At 43.6% G+C, this 26,983-nt stretch overlaps 1 protein-coding gene across 2 annotated transcripts in view; it reads left to right on the plus strand.

Moving 5' to 3' along the window:
* Window positions 1-25,165, plus strand: part of dhfr (dihydrofolate reductase) — a 42,077-nt gene extending 16,912 nt beyond the window's left edge. Inside the window, exons 5-6 of one of the 2 annotated variants that reach the window (XM_078214866.1) lie at window positions 20,197-20,312; window positions 24,603-25,165. In XM_078214866.1, coding sequence (XP_078070992.1) covers window positions 20,197-20,312; window positions 24,603-24,687 — 201 coding nt within the window. In that variant the 3' untranslated portion in view covers window positions 24,688-25,165. The remainder of the gene's footprint in view (window positions 1-20,196; window positions 20,313-24,602) is intronic. The other variant, XM_078214867.1, reaches the window with a different exon arrangement.
* Window positions 25,166-26,983: the final 1,818 nt, after the last annotated feature.

The following is a 26,983-nucleotide window of genomic DNA, read 5'->3' on the forward strand; positions in this document are numbered from 1 at the left end:
TCGGCAATTTAAAACTCCCAGGCTTTTGTAGCAAACAACCAGTGTCTCTATAAAGCAAGTATTTTTAAAAAGAAAGATAAAAGGATTTAGTGTTTTGTAATTTGCTCTCTGATCTTGTCAGGCACTGTGGTAAGTCACTTTGATGTCCTCCTATTGTGCACTCAGCATACCCGCTGTTTAATTTGCTGTATATGTAATATTTTGCACCTGATTAATAATGGCTTAAAAAACCCTTGCAGCTCTTTAGACTCCTGGTGAGGATTTGTGCAACTGTTAATTCTTTGTGGAAAATCATTTGGATTACAGCTGGATGACAAAACAGCCCCAAAAAATGCATCAATACAAAAGCAAAATACATTAGATGCTGGAAATCTGAAATAAAAACGGAAAATGTAAAGTTTATTTATTAGTCGAAAGTAGGCTTACATTCACAGCGCAATAAAGTTACTGTGAAAATCCCCTAGTCGCCATATTCCAGCGTTTGTTCCGATCCACTGAGAGAATTTAGCATGGCCAATTCACTTAACCTGCTCATCTTTTGGACTATGCGAGGAAACTGGAGCACCCGGAGGAAACCCACGCAGACACGGAGAACGTGCAAACTCCACACAGACAGTGACCCAAGCCGGGAATCGAACCTGGGTCCCTGGCACTGTGAGGCAGCAGTGCTAACCACTCTGCTATACCGTGAAGCCTGGAAATACTGGGGTCTGGTAGCAACTGATTTGATTTTGACTTAATTTATTATTGTCACATATATTAGCATATGATGAAAAGTATTGTTTCTTGCATGCTATACAGACAAGGCATACTGTTCATAGAGAAGGAAAGGAGAGAGTGCAGAATGTAGTGTTACAGTCATAGCTAGGGTGAAGAAAAAGATCAACTTAGTGCGAGGTAGGTCCATTCAAAATTCTGATGGCAGCAGGGAAGAAGCTGTTCTTGAGTCAGTTGGTACGTGACCAGAGACTTTTGTATCTTTATCCCAATGGAAGAAGGTGGAAGAGAGAATGTCTGGGGTGCGTGGGGTCCAAATCTGTGGAGAAAGAGACAGAATTAATATTTAAAGCATCATGCATTCTATCTGTAAATGGTGCACAAGTTGTTCTCCGATTTTGTTTCAAACTTTGCCAAAAATGGTTTTAAGTAATGTCACTTTAAGTGGTGTAAGTGCAGGTTTATTTAAACACTAATTGGAAAATCCCTTACAATGTTTGTCTTCAACATTTTTCACTATGGTAATAGTGTTCTTGAAATTCTGTGCTGGGCCAGTAAGTCATTTTTGAATCTTGGAATGAAGCAGCGCAAAAAGGAGTCTTTTGGCCCATTGTACCCATGCTAGCTCTTTGGTATAGCTATTCAATTAGCCCTACAGCTCCATGAATTAGTTTCCTTCAAGTACTTACCAATTTCCTTTTAAAAGAAGTTATTGACACTGCTCCCAACATTCTCTCTCAGGCAGTGCATTGAAGTCTATCCTTGTTCGCTGCATTTCTGGAAATTTTGAAATCAAGTCCTGTAAGGCATTTCCTGGTCATTAATACACGTCAAAAAGTGCAATGCACTAAGACCAAGACCACTGGATACTTCCTTCCAGTCTGAATAGTAACTGTTGACTCCTCTCTACTTTCCAACCCTTGGGAAATTTTGTGTTCATGCTGACATTTTCCCTTGTTAACTAAATAGAAGCCCATTGAAATCAAGTCTATCGTGTGGTACTTTGTGAACCTCCTTTTGAAAGTCCATATATGTAGTAACAGCCACCGTACCCCCTCTTACTTCCTAAAAGAACTGGGTGCCTGTAACAAATCCATGCTGACTTTTATTAGTCCAATATCAATCAATTTTGTTCCAGTTTTTTTTTGTTTAATTCATTCTTGGAATGTGGGTGTCACTGACTAGACCAGCATTTATTGCCCATCCCCAATTGCCCTCGAGAAGTAGGTGATGATGAGCCCCTTGCTTGAATGCTTGCAGTCCATGTAGTGTAGGTGCATGCACAGTGCTGTTAGGGAGGGAGTTTCAGGATTTTGGCCGAATGGCCTCTTCCTGCACTGTAGAGATTCTGTGGTTTTGACCCAGTGACAGCGAAGGAATTGTGATGTATTTCCATGACAGGATGGTGAGTGGCTTGGAGGGGAGCCTCCAGGTGCCTGTGCATCTGCTGCCGGTGTCCATCAAGGTGGTAGCGGTTGTGGGTTTGCAAGGTGCTATCTGAGGAGACTGCTGGCCATTGCTGTCGGGCTGTCTGTACCGCAGTTACTGCATTTATCCCCACTATTTTTTTGAACCGAAAAAAAAAAAATATTTGCAATCCTCCATTCCTTTGGCACCATCTCCATATCTAAGGAGGATTTTTATTTAAATTAGACCTATGATAAGGTTATGGAATAAACATGACCAGCCTTGAAGTTTGCTTTTATCTTGTATCTGTGTACCATCTTGCTACATCTCTGCAATTTGTCTCCTTTCATACAGAGATTGAAAGGCGGCTCTTGAGAAAAGATGAAATCAGATTCAGCCTTGATTGTAAATAAAATTATCAGCTAAGTTAGTGATGTAGCTCTATTAAAATAAGTTATTATTTTACCGCTCTCTGTCACCGCAAATGGTTGCGGTGACAGAGACTTGGTTGAAAGAGGGACAGGACTGGCAACTGAATATTCCGGGGTACAAGTGTTTTAGGCGAGACAGAGGAGGGGCCAAGAGAGGTGGGGCAGTATTAGTTAGAGAGCATGTTACAGCAGTGCAGAGGGAGGACAATTCAGAGGGGTCGTGTAACGAGTCACTGTGGGTGGAGCTCAGAAACAGGAAGGGTGCAGTCACTATGTTGGGGGTATACTACAGCCCCCCCCCAACAGCCCAAGGGAAGTGGAAGAACGGCTATGTCAGGAGATACTGGATAGGTGCAGGAAAAATAAGGTTGTTGTAGTGGGAGACTTCAATTTCCCTGGTATAGACTGGAAATCGCGTAGAGCTGGGAGTCTGAATGGGGAGGAATTTGTAAAATGCGTGCAGGAAGGTTCTTTGGAACAATATGTAGATAGCCCGACTAGAGAGCGGGCTATACTGGACCTAGTACTGGGGAATGAGCCCGGTCAGGTCTTCAAAGTTTCGGTTGGGGAACATGTGGCAAAGAGTGACCACAATTCTGTTAGCTTTAGGATAGTGATGGAAAAGGATGAGTGGTGTCCCAAGGGTAAAGTGTTGGGTTGGGGGAAGGCTAAGTTTAGTGGGATTAGGCAGAAATTGGCAGCTGTTGATTGGGAGAGGCTGTTTGAGGGTAAATCCACATCTGGCATGTGGGAGTCTTTTAAGGAACAGTTGTTAGGGCTGCAGGATAGGCATGTGCCTGTAAAAAAGAAGGATAGGAAGGGTAGGATTTGAGAACCGTGGATAACCAGGGAAATTGAGGGATTGGTCAAAAAGAAAAGAGAGGCGTACGTTAGGTCCAGGCAGCTAAAAACGGAGGGAGCTCTGGAGGAATACAAAGAAAGTAGGAAAGAACTCAAACGAGGAATTAGAAGGGCAAAAAGGGGTCACAAAATGTCCTTGGCAGACAGGATTAAGGAGAATCCCAAGGCATTTTATTCATACGTTAGGAACAAAAGGGTTGTCAGGGAAAAAATCGGACCTCTCAGGGACAAAAGTGGGGAATTATGCTTAGAGCCCAAAGAAGTAGGGGAGATCCTAAATGAATACTTTGCGTCGGTATTCACAAAGGAGAGGGATGTGTTGACCATTACAAGGGAGGAAGTGTTAGGTTTTTTAGGGAATATAAAGACTGACAAATCCCCAGGGCCTGATGGAATCTATCCAAGGCTGCTCAGGGAGACGAGAGATGAAATCGCTGGGCCTCTGACGCAAATCTTTGTCTCGTCACTGGACAGAGGTGAGGTCCCAGAGGATTGGAGGATAGCTAATGTGGTCCCGTTATTTAAGAAGGGTAGGAAGGATAACCCGGGAAATTATAAGGCAGTGAGCTTGACGTCCGTGGTAGGGAAGATGTTGGAGTGGATTCTTAGAGATAGGATGTATGCGCATTTAGAAAGGAATAAACTCATTAACGATAGTCAGCATGGTTTTGTGAGAGGGAGGTCATGCCTCACTAACCTGGTGGAGTTTTTTGAAGAAGTGACTAGAATGGTTGACGAGGGAAGGGCCATGGATGTCGTCTATATGGACTTTAGTAAAGCGTTTGACAAAGTCCCTCATGGTAGGCTGGTGAAAAAGGTTGGTTCTCATGGGATAAAGGGGGAGGTGGCTAGATGGGTGGAGAACTGGCTTGGTCACAGAAGACAGGGGGTGGTAGTGGAAGGGTCTTTTTCCTGCTGGATGCCTGTGACTAGTAGTGTTCCTCCGGGCTCTATTGGGACCTCTGCTGTTTGTGATTTATATAAACGATCTGGAAGAAGGAGTAACTGGAGTGATCAGTAAGTTTGCGGATGACACAAAATTGGCAGGACTTGCAGATAGTGAGGAGCATTGTCAGAGGCTACAGAAGGATATAGATAGGCTGGAAATTTGGGCAAAGAAATGGCAGATGGAGTTCAATCGTGATAAATGCGAAGTGATGCATTTTGGTAGAAATAATGTAGGGAGGAGCTATATGATAAATGGCAGAACCATAAAGGGTGTAGATACGCAGAGGGACCTGGGTGTGCAAGTCCACAGATCCTTGAAGGTGACGTCACAGGTGGAGAAGGTGGTGAATAAGGCATGTGGCATGCTTGCCTTTATAGGACGGGGCATAGAGTATAAAAGTTGGGGTCTGATGTTGCAGTTGTATAGAACGTTGGTTCGGCCGCATTTGGAATACTGCGTCCAGTTCTGGTCGCCACACTACCAGAAGGACGTGGAGGCTTTAGAGAGAGTGCAGAGGAGGTTTACCAGGATGTTGCCTGGTATGGAGGGGCTTAGTTATGAGGAGAGATTGGGTAAACTGGGGTTGTTCTCACTGGAAAGACGGAGGATGAGGGGTGACCTAATAGAGGTGTGTAAAATTATGAAAGGCATAGGTAGAGTGAACAGTGGGAAGTGTTTTCCCAGGTCGGTGGTTACATTCACGAGGGGTCATAGGTTCAAGGTGATGGGGGGGAGGTTTAACACTGGTATCAGAAGGACGTATTTTACACAGAGGGTGGTGGGGGCCTGGAATGCGCTGCCGGGCAAGGTGGTGGAGGCGGACACACTGGGAACGTTTAAGACTTATCTAGATAGCCACATGAACGGAGTGGGAATGGAGGGATACAAAAGAATGGTCTAGTTTGGACCAGGGGGCGGCGCGGGCTTGGAGGGCCGAAGGGCCTGTTCCTGTGCTGTATTGTTCTTTGTTCTTTGTTATCCTTGTTTTTATTTGTGCAAGCATCTCATTTATGCGTATATACAACTATTTCATTACATTATTGTCAATATCATGGTTTTGGGGTACCCCAAAGTGTTTTATAACCAATTATTACTTTAAAAATCTATATTGTAATGCAGTAAAACCCATGACCTCATATTTGCCCCTTTCAATCTTCTTCTCTCCTGTTGCCACATCAGCTCATATACTGTAACTAGTTAAAACAGCAACTTTCATTCTTAATGTGCGTGAGTGAGCATTAGCAGACTATCTGACCATGGAGTGCATCACAACTGATCAGTGTTCATTCTTTAGCTCACACCATATAGGCACGTTTTCAGAAGCAGCCACTGAGTAAAGATTGAGAGTACGGTCTAGAACTAAACAGAACAGTGGGAAATGGGAAAATCTCTGGCACCACTAGAATGATCGGACAAGTAGCCATGCTTCCAGTATGTACTACTTTAACCCCTTCACAAGAACTGCGGGTGAATCCCCAAGAATCAACGTGCCACAGATTTCCATTTACTGTACAAACTGCCATCTCTCAACATCCCAGTTGTTACTTCAACATCTGGTTCCTTCTTCGAGAGTCAATCATTTTAGCAAAACAATGAAACTAAATTAACAAACTGAAGGACAAAGCAAGAAGGGCAGCCCCTTGAAGGGGAACCGCCTCAAACAATGCAGAAACGAAACTTAAGACATCAAACCAAAAGAGTCAATAATACACTCCCGTTCCTGCGGTGCCCAACGGGCATGGAAGGCCTCAATGGTTCCCATGGATACCACATGTTCCCTCTCCAAGGCTACCTGGCCACAAATGTAGCCGTCTCCGAGAGCCAGAGCACTTAAAATTTACCAAGTGATCACTTGCATTGCAAATGGCCTCTTCTGTTATTGTGCCTCCTCTTTGACCTTTAACTTTTTAAAAAATCTTTTTGAAATTGGGAAATACAGCAAGCTGAACTTATTCCCTACTTGCCTTGGAAGTGGCAATGAAATTCTACAGCCTTTCTGATGATGCTGCTGCAGTGGTGCTAGGTACGTCATTGCCGGATTTTGATCCAGTGATGGACAGCAGGATGATTTGTGACTTGGGAGATCATCAACAGATCTAGCAGTTCAAAACTAGACCTTCATGGGGTTCTGGGGGCCAGCAGCGGCAACAGAATTGTATGCAACCAGAATCAATAACTTCATGACCCGGCATATCCCCCCATTCTGCCATTCCCTTCAAACCAGGGAATTGTCCCTTGTTTGATGAAGAGTGTAGGAGGCCAGAACAAGAGTTGTAGGAGAGGGCCTGAGTAGGACTGGAACAAGGAATGTTCCGCATACCCTCCCACAACTCTTTTTCCAGTACATCGATGATTTTATAGTTGTTGCTTCCTGCTCTGTTAAAGGCACAATACAACTGGGGGAAAAAAATCATCTTCCATCCTTCTGTCACTTTCACATGGTCCACCTCTGATCCTTCATTTTCCTTCCTTAATTTCTCTGTGTTTCTGAGGATAGATTGTCTACTAATATTCATTACAAACCACCAACTACCACAGCTACCTCAACTATGCTTGATACTCTGTTTCCTTGGTGGCACAGTGGTTAGCACTGCTGATTCACAGCACCAGGGACCCAGGTTTGATTCTGGCTTTGGTTGACTATATGTGTGGAGTTTGCATGTTCTCCTAGTGTGTGCATGGGTTTCCTCCGGGTGCTCCACTTTCCTCCCACAGTCCAAGGATGTACAGGTTAGGTGGATTAGCCGTGTTAAAAAATTGCCCCTTGGTGTCCAAAGGTTAGTTAGATTAGCCATTGTAAATGTGTGGGGTTACGGGGATAAGGCAGATGGGAGGACCTGGGTGGGATGCTCCTTTGGGTTGGATGGCCTCCATCTGCATTGTAGGGATTCTATAATTCTATATGATGCATACAATAGGGAAACGCATGCATGCATCACACAACCTTCTTAATGGGTGTACACATGCTCGTGTACTCCAGTGATGTTCGCCATTATGGCTCACATCTGCCAGTGTACAGCTGTTGACAGTCGATAGGGTTCATCATTCAAACAGAGTGACACTTTTGAATTAATAATCCATAATTTGAAGTGGGACACAGATTTCCTGTCTTGATCCCATATAGAGATGAGCTAGAAAATCCAGTGCTGAACTTGTTGATTGGTTTCAACGTATACTAGATTCATCTCAGATAGGCTATTTCCAACATCTTATTTAACAATTGGGCTTTTTAAACATCTATCTGATTATTACAAGGAACACCAAAAGTTAGTATGCAATTAGGAAAGCAAATGGCATGTTGACCTTCATTGCAAGGGGTAGAAGTCTTGCTACAAATGTATGGGGCTTTGATGAGACTACGCCTGGAAAACTGAGGACAATTTCTCCATGTTTAAGGAAGGATATACTTGTATTGGAGTCAATACAGCAAAGGTTCACTAGATTGGTCCCAGAGTTGAGAGAGGTTCGTCCTATGATGAGAGACTGAGTAAATGGAGTCCAGGTTCTCTGGGAGAATGAGAGGTGATCGCATTGAAACATTCTAGATTATGAAGGGGCTTGACAGGGTAGAGACCGAGAGGTCACCTCCTCAGGCTGGGGAATCTGGAACATGGGGGCACAATAACAGGATAAGGGACCGATTATTTGTGACAGTGATGAGGAGAAATTTCTTCACTCACTGGGGTGGAGGATTTCAAAGATTCAATGCGCCTACCATTAATGAATACATTTACAGCTTGGATAGACAGATTTTTGATGTCTTAGGGAATTTTGGGTTAATGAGGAGTGGGCAGGAAAATGGAGTCGAAGCCCAAGATCATATTGAATGGCGGAGCAGGCTTGATGGGCCTTCTGGGCTTCTCCTGCCTCCTATTTCTTGTGTTCTTATTTGCATTTTGGGGAGTACATTTTTTTAAAACTTCAATTTAAATTTTTTTTATTAGTGTCACAAGCAGGCTTACATTAACACTGCAATGAAGTTACTGCGAAAAATCCCCTAGTCGCCACACTCCGGCGCCTGTTTGAGTTTACTGAGAGAGAATTTAGCATGGCCAATGCACCCTAACCAACATGTCTTTCGGACTGTGGGAGGAAACCAGAGCACCCAGAGGAAACCCATGCAGACACTGGAGAGAACGTGCAGACTCCGCACAGACAGTAACCCAGGCTGGGAATCGAACCCAGGTCCCTAGCGCTGTGAGGCAGCAGTGCTAACCACTGGGCCACCGTGCTGCCCCTAAGAAGTAGTGCAGTTCTTTTATCCAGTAGAAATTTCACCTGACTTTCAGTTGTCGCACTTGTCAGTCCAAGAATTTTTGACTCGCTTTGAAAATCCTGTGCGCATTAATAATTGAGGGGCAAGGGAATTAAATGGGAACATTTTGCAACCATTTGCTGGATCTTTTTCCATTTTGAAAGACGACGTTGTGGAATACAATCGGAAGAGCACACTGCTGTTATTTTTATTGGTGACAGTTGGAAGCTGCTTTTCCTCGCACAGTTGTTTTTCTTTCTCTTTCAACCTTACTAAACATCAAAACAAAAGCTGTTACCTGAAATTACCACTAAAACATTTCAAAGTGGCCGTGAATATTTTTAGAATGTGCTCTCTTTCTGATTCCTTGCTGCAGTTGGGTTGGGCACACTTACAGGCTTCACCAGGGAATCAGTTTCTATGAGGAGGACTTTTAGACCCTCAATGAAGGCTGGGCATGGAATTTGCCCTCTCTGAATTTGTTTTTTATTCATTGGTGGGACATGGGTATTGCAGGCTGACCATCTTTAATTGCCTGAGAGCAGTTGAGATTCAACCACATTCCTGTGGCTCTGGAGTCACACGTAGGCCAGACCAGGTAAGGGCGGCAGATTTCCTTCCCCAAAGGGCAATGGTTTCATGATCATCAGTAGATTCTCAATTCAGATATTTTTTTTATTGAATTCAAATTCCACCATCTTCTGTGGTGGGATTCAAACCTGGGTCCCCAGCTGAGTTTCTGGATTAATAGTCTAGCGTGGTCCCGTTGTTTAAGAAGGGTAGCAGGGATAACCCAGGAAATTATAGGCCGGTGAGCTTGACGTCCGTGGTAGGGAAGTTGTTGGAGAGGATTCTTAGAGACAGGATGTATGTGCATTTAGAACGGAACAATCTCATTAGTGACAGACAGCATGGTTTTGTAAGAGGGAGGTCGTGCCTTACAAATTTGGTGGAGTTTTTTGAGGAAGTGACAAAAACGGTTGATGAAGGAAGGGCCGTGGATGTCGTCTATATGGATTTCAGTAAGGCATTTGACAAAGTCCCACATGGCAGGTTGGTTAAGAAGGTTAAGGCTCATGGGATACTAGGAGAAGTGGCTAGATGGGTGGAGAACTGGCTTGGCCATAGGAGACAGAGGGTAGTGGTCGAAGGGTCTTTTTCCGGCTGGAGGTCTGTGACCAGTGGTGTTCCACAGGGCTCTGTACTGGGACCTCTGCTATTTGTGATATATATAAATGATTTGGAAGAAGGTGTAACTGGTGTAATCAGCAAGTTTGCGGATGACACGAAGATGGCTGGACTTGCGGATAGCGAAGAGCATTGTCGGGCAATACAGCAGGTTGGAAAATTGGGCGGAGAGGTGGCAGATGGAGTTTAATCCGGATAAATGCGAAGTGATGCATTTTGGAAGAAATAATGTAGGGAGGAGTTATACAATAAATGGCAGAGTCATCAGGAGTATAGAAACACAGAGGGACCTAGGTGTGCAAGTCCACAAATCCTTGAAGGTGGCAACACAGGTGGAGAAGGTGGTGAAGAAGGCATATGGTATGCTTGCCTTTATAGGACGGGGTATAGAGTATAAAAGCTGGAGTCTGATGATGCAGCTGTATAGAACGCTGGTTAGGCCACATTTGGAGTACTGCGTCCAGTTCTGGTCGCCGCACTACCAGAAGGACGTGGAGGCATTGGAGAGAGTGCAGAGAAGGTTTACCAGGATGTTGCCTGGTATGGAGGGTCTTAGCTATGAGGAGAGATTGGGTAGACTGGGGTTGTTCTCCTTGGAAAGACGGAGAATGAGGGGAGATCTAATAGAGGTGTACAAGATTATGAAGGGTATAGATAGGGTGAACAGTGGGAAGCTTTTTCCCAGGTCGGAGGTGACGATCACGAGGGGTCACGGGCTCAAGCTGAGAGGGGCGAAGTATAACTCAGATATCAGAGGGACGTTTTTTACACAGAGGGTGGTGGGGGCCTGGAATGCACTGCCAAGTAGGGTGGTGGAGGCAGGCACGCTGACATCGTTTAAGACTTACCTGGATAGTCACATGAGCAGCCTGGGAATGGAGGGATACAAACGATTGGTCTAGTTGGACCAAGGAGTGGCACAGGCTTGGAGGGCCGAAGGGCCTGTTTCCTGTGCTATACTGTTCTTTGTTCTTGTTAATACCATGAGGCCATCGTCTGTTTGGTTTGAGCTACAGCCACAGGCTGCTCTGTGGAATGCTTTCATAACTCCTCCCCGGGCCATTATTTAGGGAGATGGTGGTGTAGAACATAGAACATAGAACATTACAGCGCAGAACAGGCCCTTCGGCCCACGATGTTGCACCGACCAGTTAAAAAAAAAACTGAAAAAAAACTGTGACCCTCCAACCTAAACCAATTTCTTTTCGTCCATGAACCTATCTACGGATCTCTTAAACGCCCCCAAACTAGGCGCAATTACTACTGATGCTGGCAGGGCATTCCAATCCCTCACCACCCTCTGGGTAAAGAACCTACCCCTGACATCGGTTCTATAACTACCCCCCCTCAATTTAAAGCCATGCCCCCTCGTGCTGGATTTCTCCATCAGAGGAAAAAGGCTATCACTATCCACCCTATCTAAACCTCTAATCATCTTATATGTTTCAATAAGATCCCCTCTTAGCCGCCGCCTTTCCAGCGAAAACAATCCCAAATCCCTCAGCCTCTCCTCATAGGATCTCCCCTTCATACCAGGCAACATCCTGGTAAACCTCCTCTGCACCCTCTCCAAAGCCTCCACATCCTTCCTGTAATGTGGGGACCAGAACTGCACACAGTACTCCAAGTGCGGCCGCACCAGAGTTGTGTACAGTTGCAACATAACGCTACGACTCCTAAATTCAATCCCCCTACCAATAAACGCCAAGACACCATATGCCTTCTTAACAACCTTATCTACTTGATTCCCAACTTTCAGGGATCTATGCACACATACACCTAGATCCCTCTGCTCCTCCACACTATTCAAAGTCCTCCCGTTAGCCCTATACTCAACACATCTGTTATTCCTACCAAAGTGAATTACCTCACACTTCTCCGCATTAAACTCCATCCGCCACCTCTCGGCCCAACTTTGCAACCTGTCTAAGTCTTCCTGCAAACTACGACACCCTTCCTCACTGTCTACCACACCACCGACTTTGGTGTCATCAGCAAATTTGCTAATCCACCCAACTATACCCTCATCCAGATCATTAATAAATATTACAAACAGCAGTGGCCCCAAAACAGATCCCTGAGGTACACCACTTGTAACCGCACTCCATGATGAATATTTACTATCAACCACCACCCTCTGTTTCCTATCCGCTAGCCAATTCCTGATCCAATTTCCTAGATCACCCCCAATCCCATACATCTGCATTTTCTGCAGAAGCCTACCATGGTGAACCTTATCAAACGCCTTACTAAAATCCATATATACCACGTCCACTGCCTTGCCCCCATCCACCTCCTTGGTCACTTTCTCAAAAAACTCAATAAGGTTAGTAAGGCACGACCTACCTGCCACAAAACCATGCTGACTATCACCTATCAATTCATTACTCTCCAAATAACTATAAATCCTATCCCTTATAATTTTTTCCAACATCTTGCCGACAACAGAAGTGAGACTCACCGGTCTATAATTCCCGGGGAAGTCTCTGTTCCCCTTCTTAAACAATGGGACAACATTCGCTAACCTCCAATCTTCTGGTACTATACCAGAGTAAGAAGTTTAACAACACCAGGTTAAAGTCCAACAGGTTTATTTGGTAGCAAAAGCCACACAAGCTTTCGAGGCTCTGAGCCCCTTCTTCAGGTGAGTGGGAATTCTGTTCACAAACAGAACTTATAAGACACAGACTCAATTTACATGAATAATGGTTGGAATGCGAATACTTACAACTAATCCAGTCTTTAAGAAACAAAACAATGGGAGTGGAGAGAGCATCAAGACAGGCTAAAAAGATGTGTATTGTCTCCAGACAAGACAGCCAGTGAAACTCTGCAGGTCCACGCAACTGTGGGAGTTACAAATAGTGTGACATAAATTCTGATTCTAGGATCGCATGATAAAGACTCAGGAGGAAAAAAGCAGAAATATTTATGTGAAATAGTGTGACATAAACCCAATATCCCGGTTGAGGCCGTCCTTGTGTGTGCGGAACCTGGCTATCAGTTTCTGCTCCGCGACTCTGCGCTGTCGTGTGTCGCGAAGGCCGCCTTGGAGAACGCTTACCCGAATATCAGAGGCCGAATGCCCGTGACCGCTGAAGTGCTCCCCAACAGGAAGAGAACAGTCTTGCCTGGATATTGCCTCAACCGGGATATTGGGTTTATGTCACACTATTTCACATAAATATTTCTGCTTTTTTCCTCCTGAGTCTTTATCATGCGATCCTAGAATCAGAATTTATGTCACACTATTTGTAACTCCCACAGTTGCGTGGACCTGCAGAGTTTCACTGGCTGTCTTGTCTGGAGACAATACACATCTTTTTAGCCTGTCTTGATGCTCTCTCCACTCCCATTGTTTTGTTTCTTAAAGACTGGATTAGTTGTAAGTATTCGCATTCCAACCATTATTCATGTAAATTGAGTCTGTGTCTTATAAGTTCTGTTTGTGAACAGAATTCCCACTCACCTGAAGAAGGGGCTCAGAGCCTCGAAAGCTTGTGTGGCTTTTGCTACCAAATAAACCTGTTGGACTTTAACCTGGTGTTGTTAAACTTCTTACTGTGTTTACCCCAGTCCAACGCCGGCATCTCCACATCATGACTATACCAGAGGCCAACGACGACCTGAAGATCAGAGCCAGAGGCTCTGCAATCACTTCTCTTGCCTCCCAGAGAATCCTTGGATAAATCCCATCCGGACCAGGGGATTTATCTATTTTCAGACCCTCCAGAATATCCTGCACATCCTCCTTATCAACTGTAATACTGTCTATTCTACTCCCTTGCAACCCAGTGTCCTCCTCAGCTATATTCATGTCCCCTTGCGTGAACACCGAAGAGAAATATTGGTTCAATGCTTCACCAATCTCCTCCGGTTCCACACATAACTTCCCTCTGCCATCTATAACTGGCCCTAAACTTGCCCTAACCAACCTTCTGTTCTTGACATACCTATAGAACGCCTTAGGATTCTCTTTAACCCTATCCGCCAAAGTCTTCTCATGTCCCCTTTTAGCCCTTCTAAGCTCGCTCTTCAACTCCCTCTTAGCCAATCTAAAGCTTTCTAGTGCACTACCCGAGTGCTCACGTCTCATCCGAACATAAGCCTCCTTTTTCTTTTTAACCAACAAAGAAACTTTTTTGGTGCACCACGGTTCCCTAGCCCTACCAATTCCTCCTTGCCTGACAGGGACATACCTATCACAGACTCGCAGTAGCTGCTCCTTGAAAAAACTCCACATGTCGGACGTTCCCAGTCCCTGTAATCTCCTAGTCCAACCTATGTTTCCTAATTCTCTCCTAATAGCCTCATAATTACCCTTCCCCCAGCTAAAACCACTGGCCCGAGGTTCATGCCTATCCCTTTCCATCACTAAGGTGAACGTAACCGAATTGTGGTCACTATCACCAAAATGCACACCAACTTCCAAGTCTAGCACCTGGTCTGGCTCATTTCCCAGCACCAGATCCAATATAGCCTCACCTCTAGTTGGCCTGTCTACATACTGAGTCAAATTACTGTAGTGGAATTGTTACTGGACTAGTAATCCAGAGACCCACAGTAATATTCTGAGGACCCGGGTTCAAATCCCACCACGGCAGATGATGAAATTTGAATTCCATTAGAACAGAATCTGGAATCTAAACATTGTCATAAAAAAACCATCTGGTTCATTAATGTCCTTTAGGGAAGGAAGTCTGCCATCTTAACCTGGTCTGGCCAACATATGACTCCAGATCCACAGCAATGTGGTTGACTCTGAAATGGGCTTGCTCTAGTTCAAGGGCAATTAGGGATGGGCAACAAATGCTGGCCCAGCCCGGTGATGCTTGAAAAAATAATTCCGAGATGGGGGAATGGAGATACGACGGGGTTGACCAGAATTGTCCCGCCAGTCACCAGGGGCAAAGGGATAACAGGACAGGGTGACTTTTGGAGGATCCTTCTGGCAGCAGACCAGGAGGCCAATGTTTCCAACAGAGTCCCTCTTTGTCTGCCTGGCTTCAGCTACAGCCGCAGGCTGCCAGTGGAGACCCCACCCCTCAATCTCACCTACAATGCTAACCCAGTTGCAGAGGCCATTTTTTCTTTTTAATTTTAAAAAGCCTCTATCTTGGGGTACTCTTTCACTCACTTACCGAGAAAGACCATGTCCTCTTGCTCCCCAGCTGGAGGACCTCTTCTTGGTCCTCCAGGGAGAATTTAGCATGGCCAGTGCCACCTAACCAGCATGTCTTTCGGACTGTGGGAGGAAACAGGGGCAAAAAAACCTGGGATTAAGAATCTATTGATGACCATTAAATCATTGTCAATTGTTGGAAAAACCCATCTGGTTCACTAATGTCCTTTAGGGAAGGAAATCTGCCGTCTCTACCTGGTCTGGGCTACATGTGACTCCAGAGCCACAGCAATGTGGTTGACTCTCAACTGCCCTCGGACAACTAGGGATGAGCAATAAATGCTGGCCAGCCAGCAACGCCCATGTCCCACGAATGAATTTAAAAAAGCTTTGAGAGACTGCCTGCATTCTTCATTGGATGGTGAGCTTGACATCAGGCTACTAATTTCCCAATTAGGGTGAAATCACAGAGAGTGACTGTTGCCCACACTGCAGGGTCCTGAAGCTTGCGGGAAAAACCCTGGCCACTCTGTATGTGCTTTGCTCTAATGTAATAATACAATAGATACCCTACAGTGCAGAAAGAGGCCATCCGGCCCATCGAGTCTGCACCGACTCTCCAAAAGAGCATCCCATCCAGGCCCTCCCCTCCACCCTATCCCCATAACCCCGTACATTTACCATGGCTAATCCTAATCTACACCTCCTTGGACACTAAGGGTCAATTTTAACATGGCCAACCCACCTAACTTGCACATCTTTGGAATGCGTGGAGGAAACCTGACTGTTTGGAAAGTGGCCACTCCTTAGTCAGACCCACCAATTGTCAATGGCGCCATCTTTAAAATACAATTAGTGAAGCCTCTTATTGTTATTCCCACAGGTAGGAGGGGAAGGGGGGTTATTCTACAAAATAAGTGCAGCTTTTAATGCTTGACTAATGTTTTGTGAATAGTAATGAGCAGATTTTTAAAAAAATTAACACTCCCACTGTGGAAACCTTCCCATCAGAACATGTCAGGAATTCATCTGCAGAAGTCAATGGGCATTGTAGATTGGTAGACATTTGTGGCCTGCTCACCTTTACGTCTGAATTCCTGATAAGCACTCCCAGCAGATGAAGCACAATAAGAGTAGAGTTTGCAATGTGGGCAACAGCTGCAGTTCCTATTATAAACAGTCCACCATTGCTCCCACCTTTTAATTGCTTTATACCTTGTTTAACATATCACAATGTTTGAGTTTAATCTTGAGTCGAAGAAAGAAATGTAAATAGTCTTTTATATTGCAGGGAGGCAACCTTATTAGAATTTCTGTTTGTCATTTGCGACATTTTTAATGAACAAGCAAGAAAAGCTGTTTCCGTTTGGTACAAGGACACAGATTTATGGTTTTGGGCAAAAAAGTTTTGGGTGGGGAGGGTGGGACCGGAGTATGAGACACTATTTTATGCACTGAGTAGTGATGGCCTGCAATCCACTGCCTACAAGGGTGTTAGAAGCAGAAACAATTAATGATCACAAAAGGAAATTAGATAAGCTCTTGAGAGAAATAAACTGCAGAATCAAGGGGAATGAGTGAGGGGATGGGACTAACTGTTGATGTAGTTTACATGGACTTCAGTAAGGCCTTTGACAAGGTCCCACATGGAAGGCTGGTCCAAAAGGGTTAGAGCCCATGGAATCCAAGGCAAGTTGGCAAATTGGATCCAAAATTGCCTGTTAACAGGAGGCAAAGGGTGATTGTGGAGGGTTGCTTTTGTGATTTGGGAAGCCTGTGACCAGTGGTGTGTCACAGGGATCGGTGCTGGGATCCTTGCTGTTATATACATTAATGACTTGGATGTGAATGTAGAAGGTATATTTAGTAAGTTTGCAGATAACACGAAAATTGGTGGTTTTGTTGATAGTGAAGAGGACAGTCGTAGTCTATAGACTGATATTGATCAGCTGGTAAGTTGGACAGAGCAACGACAGATGGAATTTAATCCTGATAAGTGTGAGGTGATGCTTTTTGGGAGGGCTAATAAGGGTAGGATATATACAATGGACGGTAGGGAGTATTGAAGAACAAAGGGACCTTGGTGTCCGTAAATTCCTGAAGGTGGCAGCACAGGTAGATCGGGTGATGAAGAAGGCGTATGGCTGATGTTTGCCTTCATCAGCCGGGGCATAAAATATAGGAGCAGGGAGGTCTTGGTACAACTTTATAAAACCAAAAGAGAACTTTAAACCAAAAGGGAACAACTTTATAAAACATTGCTTCGATCACAGATGGAGTATTGTGAGTAGTTCTGGTAACCACACTATCGGAAGGACACGATTGCAGTGGAGAGAGTCCAGAGGAGATTCACCAGGATGTCGTCTAGGACGGAAAGTTTCAGCTATGAGGAGAGACTGGATAGGCTGGGTTTGTTTTCCCTGGAGCAGAGGAGGCTGAGAGGGATCTGATAGAGGTATACAAAATTATGAGAAGCATAGAGTAGATCATAATAACCTTTTCCCCATGACAGAGGTGTCTATGACCAGAGGACATAGGTTTAAGGTGAGGAGCAAGTGGTTTAGAGATCTGAGGAAAAAGATTTTCACCAAGAGGGTGCTTGAAATATGGGACATACCGACTGAGAGGGTGGTCGAAGAAGATACTCTCGCAACATTTAAGAAGCTTCTGGACATGCATTTAAATCGCCACGGCATAGTAGGCTATGGACCAAGTGCTGGTAACTGGGATCAGTATAGATTGGCATTTGATGGTCGGTATAGACCTGGTGGGCTGAAGGGCCTGTTTCTGTGCTGTATGATTCTATGAGAGAAGATTGGATAGATCAGGATTACTTTCTTTGGAACAGAGGAGGCTGAGGATGATCTGATTTAAGTGCATACCGTTATGACAGTGGATTCCTCCTGATTGTGGGGTTCAATCCTGGGGACATATATTTAGGGTAAGAGATAGGAGAGGAAAGGTGATTTAGAGAGAAATTTATTCACCCAGAGGGTGGCAGAGATCTGGAACTCACTGCCTGAAAGGGTAGTAAAAGTGGAAATTCTCAAAGAATACCGGAATATGCATATACCATAATTTATAAACAACAGACCAAAAGCTGGAAAGCAGAAGGCTGAATGGCCTTCTTCTATGTTGTAAATGTCCATGAACACATTTTTCAAAAGCCTTACTGGCCTAGCCAGCTAGGAGACCAATTACTCCTCCATGTTTTGGATGCATTATTTCTCATTATGTACACTGCCTCCTATTTTGATAACTTCTGCAAATACATTTTTATTTTATAGCTTTGTCCAATTCCAATTTGGAGGAGGGGGGGAATTAAAAAGCTAACATTTATAATATGCCTTTCACTTTCTCAGGCCAGAGGGTATAATGGCTAATGAGTCACTTTTAAAGCACATCTATTGTTATGTAAGCAAATGCAGCAGGTAATTTATGCACAGCAAGTAATCTTACTTGGAATAGGAACGTTGTCCAGAACATTATGCCAGCTGAGAATATTACACAGAGGCCGGGATTTTCTGTCCCAGTCCTGGCGGGACCCACTGCGGGAGATTCGGAAATCCCATCCAAAAATCCATTGACATTCGGCAGGACCAGACGATCCTGTTGGCAGGCGGAGCCAGGAAAATCCCACCCGGGGTCACAGAATCATAGAATCCCTACAGTGCAAAAGGAGGCCATTCAGCCCTTTGAGTCTGTACTGACAACAACCCCACCCAGGCCCTATCCCCTTAACCCCACCCTAATCCCCCCCTGACACTAAGGAGCAATTTGGCTTGGCCAATCCACCTAACCTGCATATCTTTAAACTGTGGGAGGAAACTGGAGCACCCAGAGGAAACCCATGCAGACATGAGGAGAATGTGCAAAATCCACTCAAAGCCAGAATTGAACCCGGATCCCTGGTGCTGTGAGACAACCGTGCTAACCACTGTGCCACCGTCCTGCCTCATTTCTCCACGTTTTACATCTCATCTGCATGTAATTCATTATCTAAGGCATTCACTGAGTTTGGCTGCTTTTCTGAAATTAAGCATAATGAATAAATATTAACGTTATCATCTTGTCTCAGCTCTCATTAGTTGCATGCATATTGTTGTTCATTCTGGGAACTTTTTGGCCCTTACCTGAAATGGCATCATTTAATGAGATGTAGTGGCTCCATATTCAAAAGTATCAATAGGATGTGTTACATAAACCTCAGTGTGATATTGTTTGTTTCTGATTGTGCGCTGTGGGAGGGGGCACCGGCTGCCTCGGTTCCAAACATTGTTCTTTCATTTCTAAACCCTAAATTCAAGTTCAAATGATGGATGAAAATTTCATGAGTTTGGAGTGTTGCTCGTGAATTTAAAATGCAGAACAAAACCGCTTAGGAATTTTCAATTAAAGTGATATTTTCCCTCTGAGCCAGCAAGGATGAGCGGTGTGGGCGACAGCAGTGTCTCACTGGTACAAGACAAGGTTGATTGCAGGTGAATTCTGTCAGAATTAACCTTTTCCGATCTGCACAAAGCTCATTCTATACTGGACTAGATATATCTGGTAGACTTTCTGAGCTCAACAAGCTCCAAGTATAAATTCACTCTAAACAAAAACTCCATGATCCCTGAGGAAGGATCATCTTGACTCGAAATGTTGGCTCTGTTCTCTCTCCGCAGATGCTGTCAGACCTGCTGAGATTTTCCAGCGTTTTCAGTTTTTGTTTCAGATTCCAGCATACGCGATATTTTGTCTTTATGTAAAGACCATTGTCTTTGGGAAAGATTAGTACAGGATCACCAAGCTGTTTTTAAAACAACAGAAAACCAGGCAAATGAGATTTAAATAGTTTACTCTCAGTAAAAATGATAAATTCTGTTGAATGATATTGCACTTGTCATATACAACAAGGACAGTATACCAGGGTAAACTGTCGCACCAGAAGTAATATTGTCCAGGCAATAAAGACACTAGCCTTATTAAATTGGTAATGTGTATTTTTATAATTTTAAATCAAAAATATTAAGTGCGTCTGGCATTTTCTTAAATGCCTTTCACAATCTCGTCCCAAAGTGTTCTACGGCCAATGAAGTATGTTTAAAGTGTTGTTGCTGTGTTTCCTACAACAGTGGCAAGTGGTACATAGCAAGTTTCCACAAACAGTAATGTGATAATGACCAGATAATCAGTTTCGCTGATGATTGAGGGATAAATAATGAAGGTTAATAATTAAATGTACTGTGGTCAATATTCATTTTTTAAAATGTTATTTCCCCAGGAGGCCATGGAAAGTCCAATGTTACATCGCCTTTTTATCACTCGTATCCTTCAGGACTTTGAGAGCGATACCTTCATTCCAGAGGTCAATTTAAATAAGTACGAACTCCTTTCTAAGTAAGTGATTCTGTGGCAGAACTCCGGTACTGAATAGCTTCAGAAGTCCTCTGGCTGAAATGGCGTAAATATTCAATTCATGGAATTGCTCGCAGATCTTCAGTAAATTTTTGGTTCAATCAGATCAGTTCCTGATTAAAGCTATAAATGTGCAGCGAATGTTCAATTGAAAGTAGTTGGAGCAATCACCATGGGGCTAATCAGGCCTTTCAGTAGCTCATGTCTTTCAGTAGCTCATGTCTTTCAGTCTTCCATGGTTCTAATTTTGTGTCTTTGAATGGCATTTATGAATTCAGTATCTAGGAAAATGCTATAGCACCGTTCTCTACATATAAACCATACTCTGTTTATTGCTTAAAGTCTTCAGATCTGTTACAAGGGATGGGGAGGGAGAGCCGGGGACTGGGGGTTTGGGGCTCCTATGGTGAGGAATTAGAACCATAGAATCCCTATTGTGCAGAAAGAGGTCATTCGGCCCATTGAGTCTGCACCAATTCTCCAAAAGACCATTCCAGACAAACCCTCCCCTCTGCCCATCCTTGTAACCCCACACATTTACCTTGGCTATTGCACCTAACCTACACATCTTTGGTCACTAAGGGGCAATTTAGCATGGCCAATCCACTTAACGCGCACATCTTTAGACTGTGGGAGGAAACTGGAGGAAACCCGCACAGACACTGAGAGAACATGCAAACTCCACACAATCACCCAGGGCTGGAATCAAACCCGGGTCCTTGGTGTTGTGAGGCAGCAGTGCTCACCACTGTGCCACCCACAGATAGTCCTCTGATGAGACTGAGTAAATTGGGTTTATATTCTCTGGAGTTTGGAAAATTTCAAGGTGATCTCATTGAAATATACAAAACTCTGAAGGGGCTTGACAGGGTAGATGCTGAGATTGTGCCCCCTGGCTAGGGATTCTAGTACATGGAGCACAGACATAGGATAAGGGGACGATCATTTTGGAGTGAGATGAAGGGAAATTTCTTGATCTATCGTGTATATTTGGAATACTCAATGCCAGAGTATTGTGGCTGTTCAATAATATTTATAGCCACTCATCTGATGAAGGAGCAGTGCTCCGAAAGCTCGTGATACCAAATAAACCTGTTGGACTTTAACCTGGTGTTGTGAGACTTCTTACTGTGCCTACCTCAGTCCAACGCTGGCATTTCCACATCATGAATATATTTAAGGCTGAGATGGACAGATTTTTGGTGTCTCAGGGAACTGAGGCATGTGAGGAGTAGACTGAAAAGTGAAATGGAAGCCAAAGATCAGTCATGATCGTACTGAATGGCGGAGCAGGCTCGCCAGACTGTATGGTCTACTCTTGCTCTTAATTCTTCAATCCGTATGAGATAGAGAGTGTGGAAATAGGTAGGGTCTGGCATCCCTGCAGAGTTAGGACTAGCAGCACGGAGAGGAGTAGTCTGTAAAGAGGTTAGTGAAACCACAAGACTTCATTGTGGATAAGGAACAAAAGAATGTTTTTATGTTAGGTGAACGGGGAATGGAAACAAAGCAAGAAAGAAAGTGTATCAGCTGAAGGTTTGAAGTCCATGAAATGCTTCACCACAGTTGGCTATCAAGGGCAGAAAATTGAACATCATTTAAAAAGGGATAAATATTTGAGAATATAGAAAGATCTGGGAATGGGGAATGTGAGAACAGGAGAGAGCTCCAGCACTGAGCCTTCTCCAACATTGTAATTTCTTTCTGTGAAGACTCCTTTGATTAAGACCAAGCCCAAGGAGTATTAGCAATGTCATTGAACTGAGTTTGAAACAAAGTGCCCCAAAGACCATAGGAGCAGAAATAGGCCATTCAGCACATTGAGTCTGCTCCGCAATTCAACTCACTGTGCTTTGTGCGATCCCTTAGTTTGGATGCTGTCAATTTGTACTGCCTGGTTTGGAAGTGTGAGATGCGTTTACATATTAGCTCAGAGTTGCCACTTTGACACGAAACTGGAGTCCAAGAAGAAAGGTTGGCCTGTGAAAAGTGAATACATGGCTGGATCTTGTGAAGTGCAAGGAGCTACTGTTAGTGGTTGGTAGGATGCATATCAGTGGGTTACGGGGTTACTTTTGGTTACCGGTGGTATATCCGAACATTACACCAATAAAATGCCAGTGAGTTATTATATTTCTGTTCATTATGAGGGGAAATCTGAGAGTTTAGTTGTATTTCAGTACATCATTATTAAGTTAAAGTTTATTTATTAGTCACAAGTAGGCTTACATTGACAGTGCAATGAAGTTACTGTGAAAATTCCCTCGTCACCACACCCATTTAGCATGGCCAATGCACCTAACCAGCATGTCTTTCAGACTGTGGGAGGAAACTGGAGCACCCAGAGGAAACCCGTGCAGACACAGGGAGAACGTGCAGACTCCACACAGCCAATGACCCAAGCTGGGAATCGAACTTGGGTCCCTGGCGCTGTGAGGCAGCAGTGCTAGCCACTGTGTCGCCCCACGGTGGTAGTTATCAGTGGAATCAAGTTTCCGACTGCCTTTGATTTCTTCCCTCCTCATCTTTGGCTTTCCCCCCTTTGCCTGCTCATGGTGGGCTTCTGGGTCTGTGATATTTTCGAGTAACACTTGCTGGCACAAAACTACCAGCAAAGATACTCAACAACAAATGGCCCAGCTGTCAATGCAGCAACATTTGCAGAAGTCTTGTGATCTGCCATTACGTGACCATGTGTCGCATTTTCAGATACCATACGGTCATGGGTCCTCTCCAGGAACACGTCCAACCAAATTTAACAACCCTCGGTATAACTGTCGCAAATAGAAAAGATAATATAGGAAGGCATGGGGAAAGGAACAAAAAACTAGGTGAGCAAAAATCAGTTGTTTAAAAAAGGTGTTTATTTTAGGGTCAGTGGTGTACTGTAGTAGCAACAGTACTGATGTCTAAGCATTTCTGTTACTGTAATATTACAATTTATTTCAATGTTGCTGCAGAAGTCATAGAGGTTTACAGCATGGAAACAGGCCCTTCGGCCCAACTTGTCCATGCCGCCCTTTTCTTTTGACGAATAAACTAGTCCCAATTGCCTGCACTTGGACCATATCCCTCGATAGCCATCTTACTCATGTAACTGTCTAAAAACTTTTTAAAAGACAAAATTGCAACCGTCTCTATTACTACCTCTGGCAGCTTGTTCCAGATACTCACCACCCTCTGTGTGAAAAAATTGCCCCTCTGGACCCTTTTGTATCTCTCCCCTCTCACTTTAAACCAATCCCCTCTAGTTTTAAAGTCCCCTACCTTTGGGAAAAGATATTAACTATCTAGCTGATCTATGCCCCTCATTATTTTATAGACCCCTATAACAGTACCCCTAATTCCTAAGTGTTTCAACAAAACCAATCAGGCCACAATGCTAAGAATCCCAAAGGTTACATGCTTAATTTTAGAATTGATTTCTTGCCAGTTGTATTTTCTTCCTGGGATTCTGGGCTTGAATTCATCCAGATTGACAAGAGGAGCTCCCTTATGCCTGTAAGATTCAAAAATGAAGGTCTCAGTGTAGTTCTGAGTGTGTGAGTGACCAGAACACACAAGGACTGGCTAATTCACCGTGAATTGGCAGTTTTACTCTAAAGATTCATGGGCTGTAGATTCTGAGCTTTACATTTAACTGACCTGCAATTTCTTAGTACTGAGGTTCCTGGTTGTGAAGATGTTCCCATCACCTTGCACTGACATCCCATGCCCTGAGTATCAAACTCTCAAAAAAATAGAACAGGACTTGGGACGTCTTGTTGAAGTTGTACAAGACATTGGTAAGGCCACACTTGGAATACTGTGTACAGTTCTGGTCACCCTATTATAGAAAGGATATTATTAAACTAGAAAGACTGCAGAAAAGATTTACTAGGATGCTACCGGGACTTGGTGGTTTGAGTTGTAAGGAGAGGCTGGATAGACTGGGACTTTTTTCTCTGGAGGCGTAGAAGGCTGAGGAGTGATCTTATAGAAGTCTATAAAATAATGAGAGGCATAGATCGGCTAGATAGTCAATATCTTTTCCCAAAGATAGGGGAGCCTAAAACTAGAGGGCATAGGTTTAAGGTAAGAGGGGAGAGATACAAAAGGATCCAGAGGGACAATCTTTTCACACAGAGGGTGGTGAGTGTCTGGAACAAGCTGCCAGAGGAGTAGTAGAGGCGGGTACAATGTTGGTCTTTTGTAGTTTTTTTCAATGTAGTTTTTTTTCTAAAGTTCTAAAAGCCCATGAATCAGCCTGAGTTGTCTTGTGCTCCTACGCAGGTTCCCGGATGTTCCTACTGATGTTCAGGAAGACAATGGGATTCGGTACAGATTTGAGGTTTATGAAAGGATCGCCCAAGCATAACTTAAAGAAATGCTGCACATAGGTGGATTTGTGTCATGTTTCTGAAATGTCTAAAGCTCTGATTACGTGTGATTTGACCTTTAGAAATGGAAAATGTTTATAAATAAAAATCATTGTAAGAATCTTAAGAATATGGACATTACTTTGAAGATATTTGTCGTAGCAATGACCATCATCATGTTCCCCACCATAAACAACCTGGGGAGGCATCATTGATTGGAAACTCAACTATCCAGCCACCTCATTTCTGTGACCACCAGAAATCAAACAACGCTGAAGAAGCTCAGCACCACCTAAGACAAAGCAACATGGCTGATCTATCTACCAAACCTGCAGCATCTACAACCTACTAAGATGGGGTAGCAGGGACATGCAAACATCACCTCAAAATGTGATGGGCTGGATTAAATCCTGCACCTAGTTTCAGTAACCAAGCCTCTGAAATATTTGTTCAATAAATGGTATGATGTTAAACGTGCTTTTCAAAATTGGTCACCAGGATGTTTTTGGCACGCAAATCATTGATGATAAAAACATTTGATTTATTATTGCCACATGTAGTGGTGTACAATGAAAAGTATTGTTTCTTGTGCAGTATACTGACAAAACACACTGTTCATAGAGAACATAGGGGAAAAGGATAGGGGGCAGAATCTAGTGTTGCAGTTACAGGTAGGGTGAAGAGAAAGATCAGCTTAATATATGATAGGACCATATCAAAATGTCTTTTGTTCTCAGAACTGTCTACAGTTGCTCAGAGAAGGCAGTGGTGTGGTGGACTTTCTGTTTTCATTGATACATTCCTTGTGGTGATGGTGCTACCTCAGTGATGTTAGGCAGAGGTTGCAAGGATCATTTAGTTTGTACCTTTCACAAACAACACTGGTTGTCCTCAATGCCATACTCATTGAGTCAAATCTAATATTTAGGACCCAAAGAGAGAAAACGCTGGAAAATCTCAGCAGGTCTGGCAGCATCTGTAAGGAGAGAAAAGAGCTGACGTTTCGAGTCCAGATGACCCTTTGTCAAAGCCCAATATTTAGGCTTGTGATAATGCCAATTTCAAAAGCCTGGTTCTGAACTTTCTCTTAAAAAAAAATCACACTATATTTAGCAAATGCCAGCTTAACTTGTGTTTCTCAAATCATCCCTTTACCTAAGAGGAAAACAAAAATTATCTAAATTCAATTATAGAAAATGAAATAATTCAGTACAAGAACTCAATAATGTGTCCTTATATCATCTCTCTGCCTTTATCCCTGCAGCAATATTTTTTGGCTTGTAATAAAATTAGAACTTCCATGTACATATCAGGAATCATAATCTTATTACTGGCCAAAAGCTTTGTTGAAAAAAGTGTGGCTTTATCCCAAGACATTGTCGGTAAGTAAAATCGGATAAAAATTCAAATGTTACAGTTAAATTATAATTAATATTTGAATTTTATGCATCAAAATGACGTTTACCTTGTTTTCATGTGTTTGGGGGAGAGTTTTACCTCGGGTGAGTATATCTTTCTGACAGTCACACCTACAGCTAATATTAGTTCACCGCTCTTTCAGGGATTCTGATGAAAAAATTGCCAGTGTTAGTTCAACGTGCACTATTGGGTTTTTGAACTGAAATGAACTGGCTATTAAGCAGCTTTCCCATCTCTAATGCATGGGGATTGGAAAAAGTTGGAGGAGAATGCTGCACATGTTGAAGACTCTGATGGGTCTGAGGTAGGCATATTAACAAGATTCCAGCACATAGTTGTGGTTGACCTTCTAACCAGGGCTTTGTATTGCTGAAGCATAATTTCTACCCACATAAATTCTCCTTCTCTAAAGAGAAAGAACAGCATTCCATTAACCTGAGTGATTATTTTCTGTCCCTGGTCATGACATTTTAATGACCTAGGTACCTGAATCCCACAGCCCCCGAGACCCTCTGGCCTTGCACTGTTTCTGACTTTTCACTATTTAGAAAATACACAGTTCCATTCTTTTAGGTTCAAAGTAAATGACCTTTCCTTTTCCTACATTGAAATCCATTTGCCCAGTTTTGCCCATTCACATAAAATTACCAAGAGCTATTACTAAATTATGCTTCCATCTACACTGCTAACAATGTTGTCTATCTTTGGTAAACAGGAATATGTGGCTTCCTATCCTGTCAGCTAAGTGCTAACAAATACTATGAATGGTTGAGGTTTTGTGACGGGTCCTTGCAGAGCACTGCTCGGCACATCTGCCATTTAGAGTACCTGTCTATAAAGTAAAGGTTATTTATTAGTCACAAGTATTTATTAGTC

Source organism: Mustelus asterias, chromosome 6, assembly GCF_964213995.1.
Source record: "Mustelus asterias chromosome 6, sMusAst1.hap1.1, whole genome shotgun sequence".
Classification (NCBI taxonomy): Eukaryota; Metazoa; Chordata; class Chondrichthyes; order Carcharhiniformes; family Triakidae; genus Mustelus; species Mustelus asterias.